Source organism: Candidozyma duobushaemuli (assembly GCF_002926085.2).
Source record: "Candidozyma duobushaemuli strain B09383 chromosome Unknown D_B09383, whole genome shotgun sequence".
NCBI lineage: Eukaryota > Fungi > Ascomycota > Pichiomycetes > Serinales > Metschnikowiaceae > Candidozyma > Candidozyma duobushaemuli.
The window spans coordinates 389,883-406,435 of record NW_020289898.1 but is presented as its reverse complement, the minus strand read 5'-3'; the positions used below and the strand labels follow the sequence as shown (position 1 = coordinate 406,435).

Below are 16,553 nucleotides of genomic sequence, written 5' to 3'. Positions count from 1 at the left end.
ACTATGGGTCTATAGAAACAACATCAGTGAGATCATCTCTCCAAAAGTACGATACTCAGTTTTCCAAACCCACTTGCCTTGCTTATCGACCCAAAACTCAACAGCTCTACCACCTTCCTCAACTGATGTATCAGAAGAGTTACTTGATATTCTGTATCCTATAATCATATTCATCCAGCCTTTCCATCAGTGAAATAATGCATCCAATCTTTTTGTCTCTCCAGGTATTTTCAAAATTTTTTTCTCTCTATTTTGAGGGGTGGCTTGTAAACGAAAAGCGAAAAAAACAAATCCTAACCCAATTCCTTCTCTAAGAACTATTTCTTCTCTGGGCTAACACATTTGTGTGAATAAATATGAAGGACTAGCATAAAATATGAGCTCCATTGTCAAGAATCCTACCCTCCAAGAATTCTGGAAGAGAGTTGATTACTCGTTCTTAAGTGAGCAATCTCTAGTTGGCACAGTCGGATTTATTGCCCTCCACACCTTGGGAAGATTTTGAAAGACATTGAAGGATATCAATGACAGTTCGAACTTGATAAACGTTGAATGAGGAAGTCTTCTTGGTGACGTATTGTGTCACTGTTACTGCTATCACGGCAGCTTTTTCTCCCTGGCCATGATACCATCACCAATCCGAAATTCTTACATCCTTCAATTACTCCCTCTTTAAGAGGGGGATGAATGACTGAAATGATGTCGGAAGAGATCTTAACAGTTGTCCTTGAGCAATAAATCGCCCTCATGAAACGAATTCTGGGTGTAAATCGTCCAGTTTTTTGATTGAAGAGCTCAATTTTTTTTTTATCGATCAAATTTGGACAGGTTTATCCCCAGAGGTCTCTTATTGAGATACATACCTCAAAACTGACATTTGTATGACTTGAAGGTCTATAACGATATATTCATGCTACTTTTCTTTGCGAAACAAGAAGCCTGGTTAGCTCAATCGGTAGAGCATTTGACTCTTAATCATCTAAGGTCAATCAAAAGGTTGCGGGTTCGAGCCCGCATCGGGCTTTCTTTTTTTAATTCTGAACTGTCGAGAACAGGGCTTCTTAAATTTGAGTGGGCCGAAAAATGGGATTACTTCCGTACCGAGAATCCATCCATTCCAAGTTCAGGCGTTCCCATGCGGCCTTCTGCAAGTGAAAAACTCTAATGCGCGATCGCATCAGCATGTAGTAGTTGGTACATCACTGAACATGCCGCGGTTAGCCCTAAATGGATACAATTTCGTATCCAAATTTCAAGGCGAAACTATTACTTATACTGTGTATTCCGACAAATCCGATTCTACGAATTGCAAATATGTTGCATAGCCGCTGAGCACCATCAATTTCCTTTTTCGACCATAACTCAGTGAAAACGCGTTTTTTGGCCTTCTTTTGCCCCATAGCACACAAAGCATGCCTGGAAGTTCCATAACATCAAATTTTGGTAATTCTAGGTGTTCTGTGACCTGCTGGAACTGAACGACTTAGTTTTGCTGCCCTAAATCGTTACTACTTCACGCCTTTATGGCCAAGTTGGTAAGGCACCTCACTAGTAATGAGGAGATCGTCAGTTCGAATCTGGCTGAAGGCATTATTTTTTTAATCCTGACCACCTCTTGATCAGCTGAAGCCGTAATTTTGTCTTTTCACTGCTCAGAGCCTATTTCAGGGGCGTAGATGCTTCTCCTTCTCTCTTTTACTCGCTCGCGATTTCACAGCGATGGCATCTTCATAGATTTTTCCAAGCCATCTACTCATACTTCATGAAAGAGCTACTGGTCGATTGTACAGGTGATAATGGCAAACGGACGGACTTCTTCATTTGGATAAAGGCTCCTCATGCTTTCAAATATAATATCTTGTGGCTTAAGATACGTTGTTGAAGCACGGTTAAGTCTATTCGTCTTAATTAGAGGAAAGTGGAAGCGCCATTTGTACTTCAAAGTAAGCAATGTTTGCAGACATACCACTTTGCATTATGAAACCATAGCTGATGTTGGACAGATTGTGAACTTTCGGAATGAAACCAAGGAGCCACCTGGTTGTCCCAAGAAACAAAACACGGTTCATGGTGCATCGCATTGACGCAAATTATGAAAAAGATGTTGGGCTGACTCGTGCCCAATATTGTCCAGACTTTCTTTGAATCTGCTGCTGACTCCGGTTCCGTTTTCTTTATCACGGCGCAAAGTGGCGCTTCGGATCCAAGAAAACAAAGGATAATAGGAACCCTTGATTTTGGGTAAAGTCCGGGAGTTCTCGATTAATGGTTCTCTGCGCTACATTCCACATAATTTTGTCAAGGGAAATCTCTTTGATGTAAGCTGCACGAAATATGCCAGAGCATCCCGCAGCATCTCACTCGTTTAGGACGTACTTACGTCTTCAGTGTGGATCTGGTTAATCTTGTTTTCTTTTAAACCTGGGACCTTTTATGGTTTCATGTACATCGTCAGGTTTGAAGCGTGGTTGCAAAAAAATGTCCACTGCGCTGGTTCAATAGAGGGTTTAACACCATTGATCATCATCAGTGGCGTCTTGCTAAATTACGTCAACTCCTTTCAGCCAACCTTTGTTCATGAAGATAATGCAGCTTAGAGTTTTTGGGTTCGATATCTTTTTGGGCTCGGTGATCTTCACTTGCCTCCATTTGCGCATTCGTCTTGGTCTGACAATTCACTCAACATTACAACATGGTTTGAACGGAACACCTTTTTGCAACCTTCCTTTCTTATCAAGAGCGCAAAAGCGCAAAAGAAAATGGACTCTCATAAAGTACGCCGTTGTCTATCTGATCATTGTCGCGATTACCACAATCTAGTTACCTCTGATCAAGTGCATCAAAACGGTTGTTGAAAAATACATCTTCCATTCACCATCAATCCTGAATCAATAATTGATTTTTTTTTTTTTATTCACAAAGTATTCGGAATTTTCATCAAAGGCACCCCAACAGCCAGATCGCAAGTTTTTCAGCTTTTGGCTTTTGACCGGGAGCGCCGCATTACTTTTCCATGCATGGTGTACAGAGGCATGACATGTTTATGTTTGATCTGAGGTGAACGTACTACTCAACAAAGTACCATTACATCACAAAAGCCTCTATATGAGTCGTGAGCGGATATCTCGGCAGAAGCTGGCCAGATTGGCGAGTCTCCGAGAACATAGTGATGAGGAATTGGATTTCGAAGCCGACGGAATCCCAACGCTAAGACCCTCCCAAAACAATGGCATCTTTGGTCTTGAAGAGGACATGGGCACCCTACGATTATCCCCAAAAAAGCAGCCAGCTCGTCAGCTAAATCATAAGCCCTCCCTATCGCCTGGCTTCATGATGCAGTTTGTGGAGTCGGAAGAAGACCATTTGTCCTTCGACAAGGAGTTCAACGAGAATGATCTTTTCAATCCAAGTGACAGTCTCCGGCAAAACAAACAACTCGTGACGCCCAAGGCTAAATTTTCGCCGGGAACAGCTTCCAATCCTTCTCCACTTCGAAGAAGGTCATTGAGCGACTATAGTGAGGGAACCGACACAGCAATGACATCCGAATTGGACGACGACGACTTCGAGGAGGAAATAGATGATATCTTTGGTAAAGAAGAGAGCGGGATCTATAGCAGTGGTGGCAGATCCAATCAAGAGAATCTCAGCAAAGCGGGGCAGATACTATCTAAAAGGAAGGAACAGCTCCAGCGACAGGCGGAGAAGGAAGAGGAAGAAATGTATGAGCGCTACAAGCAGCTGAAGCATGACGAATCAGCAGTGAATACACTCAAATTGAAAGACCTCAACTACGCCATGTCCAGCCATCAAATCAATCAGGATCCGTTGGAGAATGAACACACTGTCAATTATGAGTACACGCGTGATGACCACGAAGCCTTCGAAGATGGCTTTGATTTGGATCAACCTTTGGATCTCGAGATCTCGAAATTCCATCGTTCTGATTCAAAGAAGAAACGTCTTGCACGAGAGATGTCGATGCCAAATTTCCCTAAATCTTTGGAACCATCGAAACCAACGAAATATAAGTCCACTATGGACTTGGCAGCGTTCACTCGCAATGATCAAGCTGCATTCAATCATAATAATGAGATTATCAAAAGACTCAATCGCATGCCCTCCTTCCACAGTCAACCAAGACGTTCAGAGCCCAAGAGTGACGATCAGATCAACCACGATATGGAGCTTCGGAAGAAAGAACTTCTTGATAAGTACATGGAAATTACGGAGAAGCAAAAAAAGCTCAATACGAGCCCCAAAAAGAATAAGCATATATCCAAGGACCACCCTACCAAAAGAAGAGGAGTTGGATTGGTGAAGTTTCTCAATCATGACAGCAATGTCCCTGCGGTAAGCTCGAATAACAAAATGACCTACAATCCTACAAATAAACTTTGGGAGGGCAACGATCATGATCTCATGCGTTTCGAGGAGCATGAGGAGCATCAAACGAAAAAGCCCGGTCTTATAAGGAAGCAGGATTTCCAGCCCAAGACTGGGAAAATCCAAGGTAACATGAAGTACGATGCGGAAAACTTGCGCTGGGTGAATATGGATGACGACGACAGAGAGAACGAAAAGATATTCGAAGATTTACCAGATCTTGAACCCAACGACATTCCGCAGTATGCCAGAGCCAATTTGCAATTTGATACACAAGGAAGAGGGGTCAGCACCTTCACTCAACGAACAGTCCTGACTGCCTCCAGTGGTCGTAGCTCTGCTACGGGCCATCAAAGTCTCGGCGAAGAGTTCCAGCTTCTGGCCAAAAATCTCAGCAGGTTTGAGAAGGAGGAGGCCAAAATCAGGAGAAAGACGCACAATTGGTTTGCGCCGAGAGAGCAGTACCGGCTGAACAAGCAGAGTACTTTTAGTGGTGATTACTTCTGGGAGATCCGCAAGATGGTGTGTGAAGAAAATTAAGCGGAGATACCCCCAGCAAGTACATAGCATAATAACAGTTGAATACGTTCAATTATATAAACACGACGTAGTAACGAAGGCTTTTAAACCAAGATGAAGCCCACGGTGATGAAGAAAGCGGAAACAATCATCAAGACTGCAGTATTGGCGAAAGAGGAGCCGTGAATACTGCTGCCAGCACCAGAAGAAGAACTAGAAGTGCTGGAAGAGGTGGAGCCGGAAGAGGAGCCGGAACGGGAACCAGAACCGGAACCAGAGCCAGAACGGGAAGAGCCAGAAGTAGCACTCTGAGCACCAGAAGCAGCAGCAAGAATGTTACCAGTCACAGTACCAAGACCAGACTCACCAGCGCTGGAAATGTAGCCAGAGCAAGAAGAGGCGGTGGTGGCAGACTGGGTAGTGGCAGAGCCGCTGAAGTCACAGTTGGAGGCCTTGGAACCGTTCTCCTTGTAGTACAAGTCAAGAAGGAAGTTCAACTTCTGCTTGGCGCCACAGGCAGAGTAAGCACCGTACTCACCAGCGGTAGCGTTACCACTTACACCAGAACAGTCGAAGCCAGAACGAGAGCAGATGTAGTTGAAGAGGTCGGAGTAGTCGTCACTTTTCACATCGTCCTTGACAACACAGGTCAAAGACTTCTCCATACACTCACAAACCTCAGCATCTGGGGTAGGAGGCAAGGCGGTGGCAGCCTGCCAAACAGCACCCACAGAAGGACAAGAGGTGACGGAAGCAGCAGAAGTGGAGTCAGCAGTGTTGATGGAAGCGTAGGAAGGAGAAATCGACTGGATCTCGGACTTGTAGTTGTTGAAGTCGCTCAAGGTAGACACAGAAGAACCAGAAGCAGAGACAAGACCGTACTGGTTCTTCTCCTCGAAGTACATGAAGACAATACCACCAGACCAAACGTCGGTCATCTTGTCGGAGTAAATGGTGCCAACTTCCTGGAACTTTCTAGGGCGAACCTCGTTACAGCCGTACTCAGAGAAGAAAAGAGGGATACCCAAGTTCTTGTAAGCGTTGGTGACGTTCTGGTAACCGGACTTCTCGAAAGTAGAAGTACCGCACCACTCGTACATGTTGATACCGAAGAAGTCGGCTCTGTCGTCGTCATCACCACAAGCAAAGTAGTCGGCAAGCTCGACTCTGATGGCCATGTCGTCGTTGGCAGAGTAACCGACAGGAATCTTCCTGTAGCCCTTCTCCTTAATGTAAGCCTTGGTGTCACGGACGGCAGCCTTGACGTAAGCGGAAGCATTGGTGTTGGAGGGTTCGTTAGTGACTTCGTTACCGGCAAAGAAACCCAAAACGTTGGTGTAGTTAGAGAACTTGTCAACCACAGAGGTGTATCTGGCCAACAAGTCGGTGTTCCAAGCAGGGTCGGATCTGTCGATAGAAATTTCAGGCTCGGACAAATCGGCCACGACGTAGATTCCAGCGTCGTCCAACATCTTCATACATTCCGTGTGGTCCTTGTCGGCGTCCAAAGCGTACACTCTGATGATGTTGGTGTTCAACTGCTGCAAGTAAGGAATGTCTCTTTTACAGATGTCGACGTCAGCCAAGGGGTCGACGAACTTCTCGTTAGCGGCGGCGTTGGTTGAGTTCTGCTGGTAGGCAATACCTCTCATCAAGAACTGGGATCCATTATTAGAGAAGTAGAACTTGTTGCCAACAATCTCAATAGCAGGCAAGGAAGCCAGGGCCAGGCCGGCAAAGGCGACGGCGGCGGTGATCAACGAGTGAAAAAGCATGGGGTGATGAGAGAGAAAATACGGAAGAGCGAGGATCAAGCATATGTATCGCAGGGAAACACACAGCCGGAGCGGTGTGATGAAAAATGCCGCGGCGGCGTGTACCAAAACAGGCATCCTGCTAAAAAAAGCCGGCGGTGCTGGCGCTGCTGACGGTGCTGGGGTTGCTTTTTGGCTGTTTAATTATAGTCTTATAGTGTCTCCAGTTGCAGTTTGGGGCTCACCCTTGGCAGGTTTTGAGCGCCACGACAAAGTTGACAGTGTCGTTTCGCAGCCTGGCTTAGCTATTGTGCCCCGATGTTGACATATGTGCGCAGCGATGTCTGAGACACTGTCCACACGAGATGTATTCTACAATCAGTGTTGAGATCAAGGTTCGGAGTTCTTATCATTTGACAGTCTTGGCTGCTCTTGGCTGTGTCAATGTCAAGGTTGTGTGTTTCTGGGCGATGTGGGCAAGCCGCGACGGCCCGTTTCGGCAGGATCTAAATAGGCGCAGTCGCGGCAGGGAGATAGCGAAAAGGGAAAAAACGAGAAAAGGAGGAAGGGCAGGAACTGTTGATGAAGTTTCCTTACATTTTGAAAATGCTCTGTCCTCAGAGCGTGCTTTGACGGAGCGGCACCTCTCTTTCTGTTTACGTTTTGTTCATGTCGAAAGGCGCTCTCAAATCGAGACATGCATCCCAACGGTTAGATTTTCTTTCGGGGCTGAGGGCGTTGCTTTACCGAGCACGTAAAAATGTGCGCCCGACAGCAGATCGTAGGCTGAAGACTGTTTATTTTTCGCAACCCAGACTGGCCTGTTTTTTTTTTTTTTTAATTTACGCTCACAGCCACTCAGCTTGCGCCGTGCAATTCACGATAATCAACGTCGTCACCTAAAATAAAAGGATAAGAATTTAAGTTTCTCGTCTCTGGTTCCGTCTCTTCGGGTGTTGCTTGCATTGCGCTTTCACCTGTTTTCATTTGTTGCCCTGGCGGCGCCCTCATGTCTTATCCCTTGCGGGCAGTTAAGTAACAACGCCTCGGGGTTTTGTGGCATTCGTCCGCCTTGTGAGACACCGCGAGAATCGTTTTTCCTCTGTTGCCAAAAATGGGCTTTGTCGAAAGGCACGCGTTTACAAGTGTCGATTTACGGTTGCAGTGGGCTGACGTAACGAGCTGGACGTGGGGTGAAACAGACGGGGCTGTAGCGTAGAAGCCGCTCGCCTCGCTGGCACTGGGGCTTGGATGCGTAGGATGGGTTAATGTGGTTGCTCGGTCCAGGTAGGGATCAAGTGGTCCCCAGTGGAGGGAGGAGATGTATTGTTACGGGAAGATGCAATTTAGGATGTGATGGGAATGTTTAGTTGGTCCTTTGGTTTACTTTTTTTTTTTTTGTTTTTGTAATTTTTATTGAAGCTGTTGGTTTGTGTGTGGTTGCAAGTTTTTACTATGTACGGCGATCCTCAGGGAAAGTCACAAATATAGAACTACAAGTTGTAGGAATGAGAAAAGCTCGAGCAAGGAAATAAACTCGGCTCAGACTACTAGATTAAAAGAAGGAGCATTTCACTCGGAACTTGGCCTCATCTGATCCGTCGTACCAGATGCTTATAGAAGGAGAGGCTGTGAGGAGTGAGAAACTTGCATCATATGAGGTTACCCAATGAAATTCATTAACCGATATCAGCGTTGTGCTATACATAGAAACACTTAGACACTGCCCAACAATTCCATGGTAAAAGCCTTAGCGTTAGGCTCCCTGCCAAGCAACTCTTTCAAGATATCCAACACTTCCTTCGAACCTCCATTCTTCAAGATAGTGTCGCGGTACTTCAAGCCTCTCTCGACATTCATGGGATCCTCTTTGAAATGAGTGTAGTAGATGTCGGTCGCAAACACCTGGGAGTACAAGTATCCGTAGTAACCACTTTCATAACCACCGGCAATGTGTCCGAAGGTACCGTAGCCTCTTGTCGTCAAACCACCATTACCAATCAAAGTGATTTCTTCACGTAACTCGTTCCACAACTTGTCGAAATCAACTGCAGCAAGGCCCTGCTCATCTGCAATTGTGTGGAGATGCATGTCAAAAAGAGCGAAATGGAGCTGACGCAAGTTAGCCAACCCCGTGTTCACACGCTTCGATTTTATCAAGTTTTCGAGCAACTCCTCAGTGAGTGGCTGACCTGTCTCGTAATGAGAAGACAACTCTCTAAGTTCATTGGGGGACCAAGTCCAAAACTCCAACATCTGCGAGGGACATTCCACAAAGTCTCGGGGACATGGGTGCCATGGAACCTGCCATGCTTTGTCTTCGACAATAAACTGTGTACACCGTGGCCGAGCTCGTGGAAGAAGGTGGTCACCTCGCTGTGCCTCAATAACGAAGGCTTCTCCTTCTTAGGTTTGGTGAAATTGCACACCAAGGCGCAGAATGGAGTTTGGCGAGATCCATCAGGCTTTTCAAAGCCGGGATTGAGTTCAAACTTGGCGGCATGAGTGTATTTGCCGTCTCTTGGGTGAAGATCAAAGAAGATCCACCCTCTGAACTCATTCTTAGGCTCACCGTGTTCAATGTTGGAAAATAAGGCGTATTTGCGTACATCTGGGTGCCATACAGACAGAGAGTCAGTGTTATTGACACTAACAAACTTCACATCGAACAACTTTTCGTAAAAACCAAGCATTTTCGAAATGGTCCTGTCCAATGGGAAGAACTCGGATATTTTCTGGTGGTCCACCTGATGCTCCTGCTCCAAGAGTAAATTGCTGTAGAAGGCATGATCCCAGGCAAAGTATTCATCTTGCTCTGGAAGGCCTGCCTTCAACAAGTACTGTTTTTTGAGGTCCTTCAATTTTTGCAACTCTCTATTGCCCACCGGAGTAAGCTTACCCTTGAGGTCTTCCAAGAATGAAAGGACGTTTCTGGGCGTTTTGGCCAACCTCTCCTCGAGCACGAAGTCAGAGTAGGTTTCATAGTTCAAAAGCTTTGCGAGCTTGAATCTAATGTCGACTATCTCGTTCAAGATCGGGACATTCTCCGGCACTTTATTCTGGTTCTCGATGTAAGCAGTCTTTCTAGTTGCCTCCTCCTTGGCATATTTCAAAACGGGTAATATGTCAGGATACTTAAATGTAACCCGGTACTTTTCCTGGCCATCTTCGGTAACCTTCTCAAACTGGTCGATGACAGATTCTGGAACGCCAGCAAGTTCTTCCAAAGTAAACGTCAAGCGCCCATTCTCCTCATTCGAATTCTTAGCAAATTGGGTTTGCAAGTCAGCCAAACGCATCTTAAGCTTCTTGACCTGGTCCCGCTTCTCCTCTGGCAAAGCCAACCCGTTTCTCTTGAAATTCTTCACAGTTTTCTCCAAAAATTTCATAGACTCTGGGTCTGTAGCATTCGTGCCTTTAATCTTCTCCCACAATTCATTGTACACCTTAAATACGTCAACCCTCAAATTCTGCTCAATGGCGCTTTGGTCCAACAAGTTCTCCGCTTCCGTTGAGGCGTCCCTCACCGCCTTATCTGGAAACACATACTGGTAAAAAGTGAGTTTGTTGGAGGCCAAATACGAAGAATTCTCGTCCTCGATGGTAGGTTGCAAAACATTCTCCACAGTCGGGTCCTGAACGGCCGCTATTTTGTCATAGAAGGCTACGTCACTGGCGATTATCTTCCGAGCCTCAGCCAATATTTCCTCAGGCGTTTGGGTCCATTGCGGCAAGGGCAACAGGGAAGCAATAATTTCAAGGTCACTGTCGCCCATTTTGAATCTGAATAAAATTATCGAAACCAATAATAGTAAGAAACCCGGAATTAACATGGTTGAGTGTCAAACACAGTGAGCGAAGGCGTGCCCCACACTGCATCGAGGTGGCCCCACCCGCACACTTTTAGAGAGTCCATCACCTTTTCACCACCTCAGCATCACCATGTCTTCCAAAGAGCAAACGGCCTTGGAGGTATATCTCAGATTCAACGATGATTTGGAGAAGGATTACTGTTTCCAAGTGTCCACTGAAACCTGCTTCAGAGATTTGTTCCGTATTTTCGACGGTTTGCCCATTTCGCTAAGACCCAACATCTTCTACTCGGCGAGACCAAAGACTTTTGTGGTTTCGACTGCCCCAGGCTACTTGACTGAGGACGGAAGCTTGCTTTTCTCCTACGAGACTTCGAATGCCCAATTCCGCAAGAAAATCAATTTGGACGACCGCATTGCCCAACACTGCTGGCCTAGTCAGTTGATCATCCCTGTGTGGGAATTCCTTTCGTTCAGGTTCTACCTGTTCGTCACTTTTTTGATTGTGTGGCTCTACACAGACTTGCCTGACTTTATCTCGCCAACCCCTGGCATCTGTTTGACCAACCAGATGTCAACTTTGGTGGCTTCCGTTGCCACTCGTTTTGGCTACGGTGACATTGCCGATGCCATGGTCAAGGACATCCAGGACCCAGTTTCCGTTGGTGGTCAGTGTGTGTTTTTTGTTTTCCACATTTTGAAGGTGACCATGATCTTTTTCATTTTGCACATCGGTCTTTTCAACCCAAGAAAGTTCAGATACTCTAAGGATCAGGAGATCACCAAGGAGAAGTTGCTTGACCTTGGATGGACTGGCTCCAGACGTGCCACTCCTGACGACTACCTTGAAGCCTACAGAGAGTACAAGATCAAGGAGCACGGTGGTATGGTTCCTGCTCACCAGGCCGGTCTTTTCACCAGGTTGAAGAAGTTGGGTGTCTGGCTCGGCGAAGGTGAGGGCTACGACACCCCAGTGTCCAAAGACCACAAGCTTTCGGACATCACCGAGGACAAGTATGTGTTGAGTTACGACTTGTTCGTCAAGCTTGGTGAGAACTTTGAAAACCACATCACCGGCAAGGGTGCGGAGGAATTGAATGCCAGCATCAAGCAATTCCGTCGCTTCGGGTTGATGCACAGCGACGAGACGATCAGGGAGTTGGTGGACAAGAGAAAAGTTGGCGGCGACAAAAAGTTGGACAAGGACTAAGCTTGCCGCCGAGGAGGCGCCACTGTTTTTGCAGCCAGTTTTGCAGCCAGTTTTGCAGCCAGTTTTGCAGCCATTATGTCGTCGGCTTCGAAGCGTTGGATGAGACTGGCGTCTCACGTGATGACATTTTAAATCTGTTCTAATAAACAATAACGCCTGTACGATTGTACGAGGCTGACTGTACGAGGCTGGTTTGTCGTGGTATAATTCGTCAGAGTCAGATCAATTGGTCCACGCGTAGGCACGTGCCATTGCACGAAAGCGGCTTCCGCGACATCGGCTGGCGGGAATTTGATCACGTGCGTATCCTACACGTGAGATGACACGTCATAGATCCTGCTCTTGTGGCCCTCAATAGAAGAAAATTAACTAACAGTATAGTACAATTGATGTTGAAAAAGCCACCTAGCTAGTTCACGAGCTCATTGAGAGGCTCTGGTGGCTATACGAGTGAGGGCTAGAAGGGCCGATTGGAGGAACCGGCATATAAGACTCGACGAAAACGCACGCCCATCGTCGTTCAAGGGCCTCACCATGCTTATATACACCACGCCCCATGCACTAGCGCTATCTATCACAGTCATTTGCCGATTGAATTTTTCACCCCACGCTGTGGTATATAAGACCACAGTTCCCCTCGTAAACTTTTTTTTTTTCTCCCACAAGTTTCACTACTTATTACATAAAAATGGTTCAATCATCCGTTTTGGGTTTCCCACGTATCGGTGCCAACAGAGAGTTGAAGAAGGTCACCGAGGCCTACTGGGGCAAGAAGGTGTCTGTTGAGGAGTTGTTGGCTAAGGGTAAGGAATTGAGAGCACACAACTGGAAGTTGCAGAAGGACGCTGGTGTGGACGTCATTCCATCCAACGATTTCTCCTTCTACGACCAGGTTTTGGATCTCTCCCTTTTGTTCAACGTTATTCCTGACAGATACACCAAGTTCGACTTGGCTCCTATCGATGTCTTGTTCGCCATGGGTAGAGGTTTGCAGAGAAAGGCCACTGAGACCGAGGCTGCTGTGGATGTCACCGCCTTGGAGATGGTCAAGTGGTTCGACTCTAACTACCACTATGTCAGACCAACTTTCTCCCACTCCACCGAGTTCAAGTTGAACACTGAGGCCGGCTTGAAGCCAGTCAACGAGTACTTGGAGGCTAAGGAGCAGGGCATTGAGACCAGACCAGTTATCTTGGGTCCTATCTCTTACTTGTTCTTGGGTAAGGCCGACAAGGACTCCTTGGACTTGGACCCAATCTCCCTTTTGGACAAGTTCTTGCCAGTTTACAAGTCCTTGTTGCAGGAGTTGTACAAGGCTGGTGCCAAGACCGTGCAGATTGACGAGCCAATTCTCGTTTTGGACTTGCCAGAGTCTGTCCAGAAGCTCTACAAGGGTGCTTTTGAGAAGTTGGTTGGCGAGGGTCTCCCAGATATCACCTTGACCACCTACTTCGGTGACGTCAGACCAAACTTGGCCGCCATCAAGGGCTTGCCAGTGGCTGGTTTCCACATTGACTTTGTCAGAGCCCCTGCTCAGTTCGACGAGGTTGTCTCTATCCTTAACGACAAGCAGACCTTGTCTGTTGGTGTTGTTGACGGTAGAAACGTCTGGAAGACTGACTACTCCAAGGCTTCCGAGATTGTCAACAAGGCTATCTCTACCGTTGGTAAGGAGAGAGTTTTGGTTGCCACCTCCTCCTCTTTGTTGCACACTCCTGTTGACTTGGCCAACGAGTCCAAGTTGGACCCTGTTATCGCTGACTGGTTCCAGTTCGCTGTCCAGAAGTTGGACGCTGTTGTGACCATCGCCAAGGACGTTTCTGGTGAGGACGTTTCTGACTTGTACGCTGCTAACGCCAAGTCTATCAAGGCCAGAAAGGAGTCTCCAATCACCACCAACCCTAAGGTCCAGGAGAGAATGGCCTCTATCAACGAGTCCCTCTCCACCAGAAAGGTGCCTTTCTCTGACAGATTGGCTGCCCAGAAGGAGAAGTACAACTTGCCTTTGTTCCCAACCACCACCATTGGCTCCTTCCCACAGACCAAGGACATCAGAGTGAACAGAAACAAGTTCAACAAGGGTACCATCACCAAGGAGGAGTACGAGCAGTTCATCAACAAGGAGATTGAGACTGTCATCAGATTCCAGGAGGAGATTGGTTTGGACGTCTTGGTCCACGGTGAGCCAGAGAGAAACGACATGGTTCAGTACTTCGGTGAGCAGTTGGACGGTTACGCTTTCACCACCAACGGTTGGGTCCAGTCCTACGGTTCCAGATACGTCAGACCACCTATCATTGTTGGTGACGTTTCCAGACCAAAGGCCATGTCCGTCAAGGAGTCTGTCTACGCTCAGTCCTTGACCAAGTCCCCAGTCAAGGGTATGTTGACTGGTCCAGTCACCTGTCTCAGATGGTCTTTCCCAAGAGACGACGTTTCCCAGAAGGTCCAATCCTTGCAGTTGGGTTTGGCCCTCAGAGATGAGGTCCAGGACTTGGAGGCTGCTGGTATTACTGTCATCCAGGTTGATGAGCCAGCTATCAGAGAGGGTTTGCCATTGAGAGCCGGTCAGGAGAGATCCGACTACTTGAACTGGGCTGCCCAGTCTTTCAGAGTCGCCACTTCCGGTGTCGAGAACTCCACTCAGATCCACTCCCACTTCTGTTACTCCGACTTGGACCCTAACCACATCAAGGCCTTGGACGCCGACGTTGTGTCTATTGAGTTCTCCAAGAAGGACGACGCCAACTACATCAGAGAGTTCTCCGAGTACCCTAACCACATTGGTTTGGGTTTGTTCGACATTCACTCCCCAAGAATCCCATCCAAGGAGGAGTTTGTCTCCAGAATCGAGGAGATCTTGAAGGTGTACCCCGCTGACAAGTTCTGGGTCAACCCTGACTGTGGTTTGAAGACCAGAGGTTGGGAGGAGACCAAGGCTTCTTTGACCAACATGGTTGACGCTGCCAAGGACTTCAGAGCCAAGCACTAAGTGGACGGCCTAGCGCTGCCCTTAGCACTTAAAGCCCCGTTTTGCCACAATTCGGGATAGCATTGATTCAATTCATATTTTGTTTGGATGCCGTATCCTTTCACGCCACACCTGTTCAACATTGGGTTTGGCTTACAGTCTAGTTTTATTCCAAGACTATGAGTTGTACGATACTTTATTTTTTTATTTGTTTTGTTTTACGTTTATGGGGTTTTAAAAGAGGGATTTCAACATCGGTGATATATATAATATATTTTATAAAAACGGGTCTGTAGTATCTGCTCACCAGGCTTTTGGCTGCGAATATGAGGATAATAGTTGATGAAGATAGACAACAAACGCTGAGCATGGAAGTATTTGGGACGCTCCTGACCATCTTCGGAGCATGCATCATACTAGGCTGATCAATATTAATAGTTTCATTTTATCGCTAGTACGAGCATCCTAAGAATCAATGCATCCACACCGCTTGCAGGTTTCGTCAAACAATGGGGGCTCCATGAATTGCAATCGAATAATGAACAGGTCTCTTCATATTCAAATTCAATTTTACCTCGTCAGGTTTTTGAAGTTTCTCTTCTGTATACCTTCGATATCCTTCGACATGCACGAGTGTGCATCTGGAGCACTACCTCACTAACTACGAGGGATTGCTAGCACCACATTATCAATCATGTCAGAAAATGACCAACTCATACAGAGCTTTGTAGCGGTGACTAGTGCACCCAAATCCGTTGCAGAGCAGTTCTTAGAGAAGAACAATGGCGATCTCACCCAGGCAATTGAGGATTTCTACGCCTCCAATGAAGAAGGCTCGTTCGAACCTACTGCTAGACATGAAGCAGAGAAACGGGCTCTGGGTCAGAAAGCACGTTCCAAGCCATCAGGATTCCGTACTTTGAGAGACCTCAACGAAGACTCGGACGATCCCGAGAACACAGACACCAATTTCTTCACTGGTGGCGAAAAGTCAGCGTTGCAAGTGGAGAACCCTGATAAAGACAAGAACGAGGGTCACCAGCCTTCTCTTATTGAGCGAATCTTTCAAAAGGCGCAAGAGCAAATGGATGAGCCCGATGACCGGCCATCGGCACAAATGGAGCAGCAACAGCCGTCCAACTTCGCTGGCGCTGGATTCAAGCTTGGTGATTCGGAGCAGCCCCTGGAGGTAGTCGAAGACCCATTTTCTAACGCAAGGAATAGACCAGCAAAGGTGAACAGAGAGATTGTGTTTTGGAGACAGGGCTTCACTGTGGGAGATGGGCCTCTCAAGAGATACGACGATCCAGAGAACCAACTTCTCTTACAAGAATTGAAGCGTGGCCGCGTGCCTGTGTCTTTGTTGGGAGTCGAGTTTGGCCAGGATGTCGACGTCTCGGTGCTCAAGAAAACAGATGAGGATTATGTTCCTCCTAAGCGCAAGTTGGGTGGATTCCATGGCCTGGGCCAGCGTTTGGGCTCACCAGTACCAGGAGAGAGCTCTGGAGCTTCTACTCCCGTTGCTGAGCCTAAACCCGAAGAAAAGAAGGAGCCTGTGAAGCCTCAAGATCAGGGCACAGGTGACTCTTTGGTGCAGATTCGGTTTGCAAGCGGTAAGAAGGTGGCACACAAGTTCAATTCCACGGATTCCATTGGCACTGTCTATGACTTTGTCAGAAATCATGAATACAACAGCGATTCGCTGAGATCGTTTGTTTTGTCGCATGCTTTCCCAGTGAAACCCATTGAGGAGTCTCTGGGGGTGACTGTCGAGGAGGCGAAGTTGAAGAATGCTGTGATTGTACAAAGATGGGCTTGAGCTTGATTACTTTAGAAACAAACTTGAATTTCATCAACTAGAGGTGCAGACGTGGAAAGCCTAGCTTGAGATAACTACACCC

The 16,553-nt window shown here is 47.0% G+C and overlaps 6 protein-coding genes and 2 non-coding genes across 8 annotated transcripts; 6 read left to right on the top strand and 2 right to left on the bottom strand. All coding sequences in view use genetic code 12, as the record gives it.

The window, feature by feature from the left end:
• The first annotated feature begins 937 nt into the window (after positions 1-937).
• Positions 938-1,023, top strand: CXQ87_003780. The gene has a single exon. It is a non-coding gene; the product is annotated as a tRNA-Lys (tRNA).
• A 494-nt stretch (positions 1,024-1,517) lies between these two features.
• On the top strand, positions 1,518-1,590 carry CXQ87_003779. The gene has a single exon. It is a non-coding gene; the product is annotated as a tRNA-Thr (tRNA).
• A 1,515-nt stretch (positions 1,591-3,105) lies between these two features.
• On the top strand, positions 3,106-4,926 carry BFA1 (Bfa1p; the record flags this gene model as incomplete). Its single annotated transcript, XM_025482243.1, has 1 exon — positions 3,106-4,926. The coding sequence occupies one exon, from the start codon at positions 3,106-3,108 to the stop codon at positions 4,924-4,926; it is 1,821 nt and encodes a 606-aa protein (XP_025336861.1).
• An 83-nt stretch (positions 4,927-5,009) lies between these two features.
• On the bottom strand, positions 5,010-6,680 carry PHR2 (1,3-beta-glucanosyltransferase; the record flags this gene model as incomplete). The annotated part of the gene is made up of 1 exon (XM_025482242.1): positions 5,010-6,680. The coding sequence occupies one exon, from the start codon at positions 6,678-6,680 to the stop codon at positions 5,010-5,012; it is 1,671 nt and encodes a 556-aa protein (XP_025336860.1).
• Positions 6,681-8,375: 1,695 nt separating this feature from the next.
• CXQ87_003776 (M3 family metallopeptidase) lies at positions 8,376-10,435 on the bottom strand (the record flags this gene model as incomplete). The annotated part of the gene is made up of 2 exons (XM_025482241.1): positions 8,376-8,938; positions 9,001-10,435. The coding sequence occupies 2 exons, from the start codon at positions 10,433-10,435 to the stop codon at positions 8,376-8,378; spliced, it is 1,998 nt and encodes a 665-aa protein (XP_025336859.1).
• Positions 10,436-10,601: 166 nt separating this feature from the next.
• On the top strand, positions 10,602-11,681 carry CXQ87_003775 (uncharacterized protein; the record flags this gene model as incomplete). Its single annotated transcript, XM_025482240.1, has 1 exon — positions 10,602-11,681. The coding sequence occupies one exon, from the start codon at positions 10,602-10,604 to the stop codon at positions 11,679-11,681; it is 1,080 nt and encodes a 359-aa protein (XP_025336858.1).
• A 688-nt stretch (positions 11,682-12,369) lies between these two features.
• Positions 12,370-14,673, top strand: MET6 (5-methyltetrahydropteroyltriglutamate-homocysteine S-methyltransferase; the record flags this gene model as incomplete). Its single annotated transcript, XM_025482239.1, has 1 exon — positions 12,370-14,673. The coding sequence occupies one exon, from the start codon at positions 12,370-12,372 to the stop codon at positions 14,671-14,673; it is 2,304 nt and encodes a 767-aa protein (XP_025336857.1).
• A 673-nt stretch (positions 14,674-15,346) lies between these two features.
• Positions 15,347-16,471, top strand: SHP1 (protein phosphatase regulator; the record flags this gene model as incomplete). Its single annotated transcript, XM_025482238.1, has 1 exon — positions 15,347-16,471. One exon carries the CDS (start codon positions 15,347-15,349, stop codon positions 16,469-16,471), a length of 1,125 nt encoding a protein of 374 aa, XP_025336856.1.
• Between the last annotated feature and the right edge of the window lie 82 nt (positions 16,472-16,553).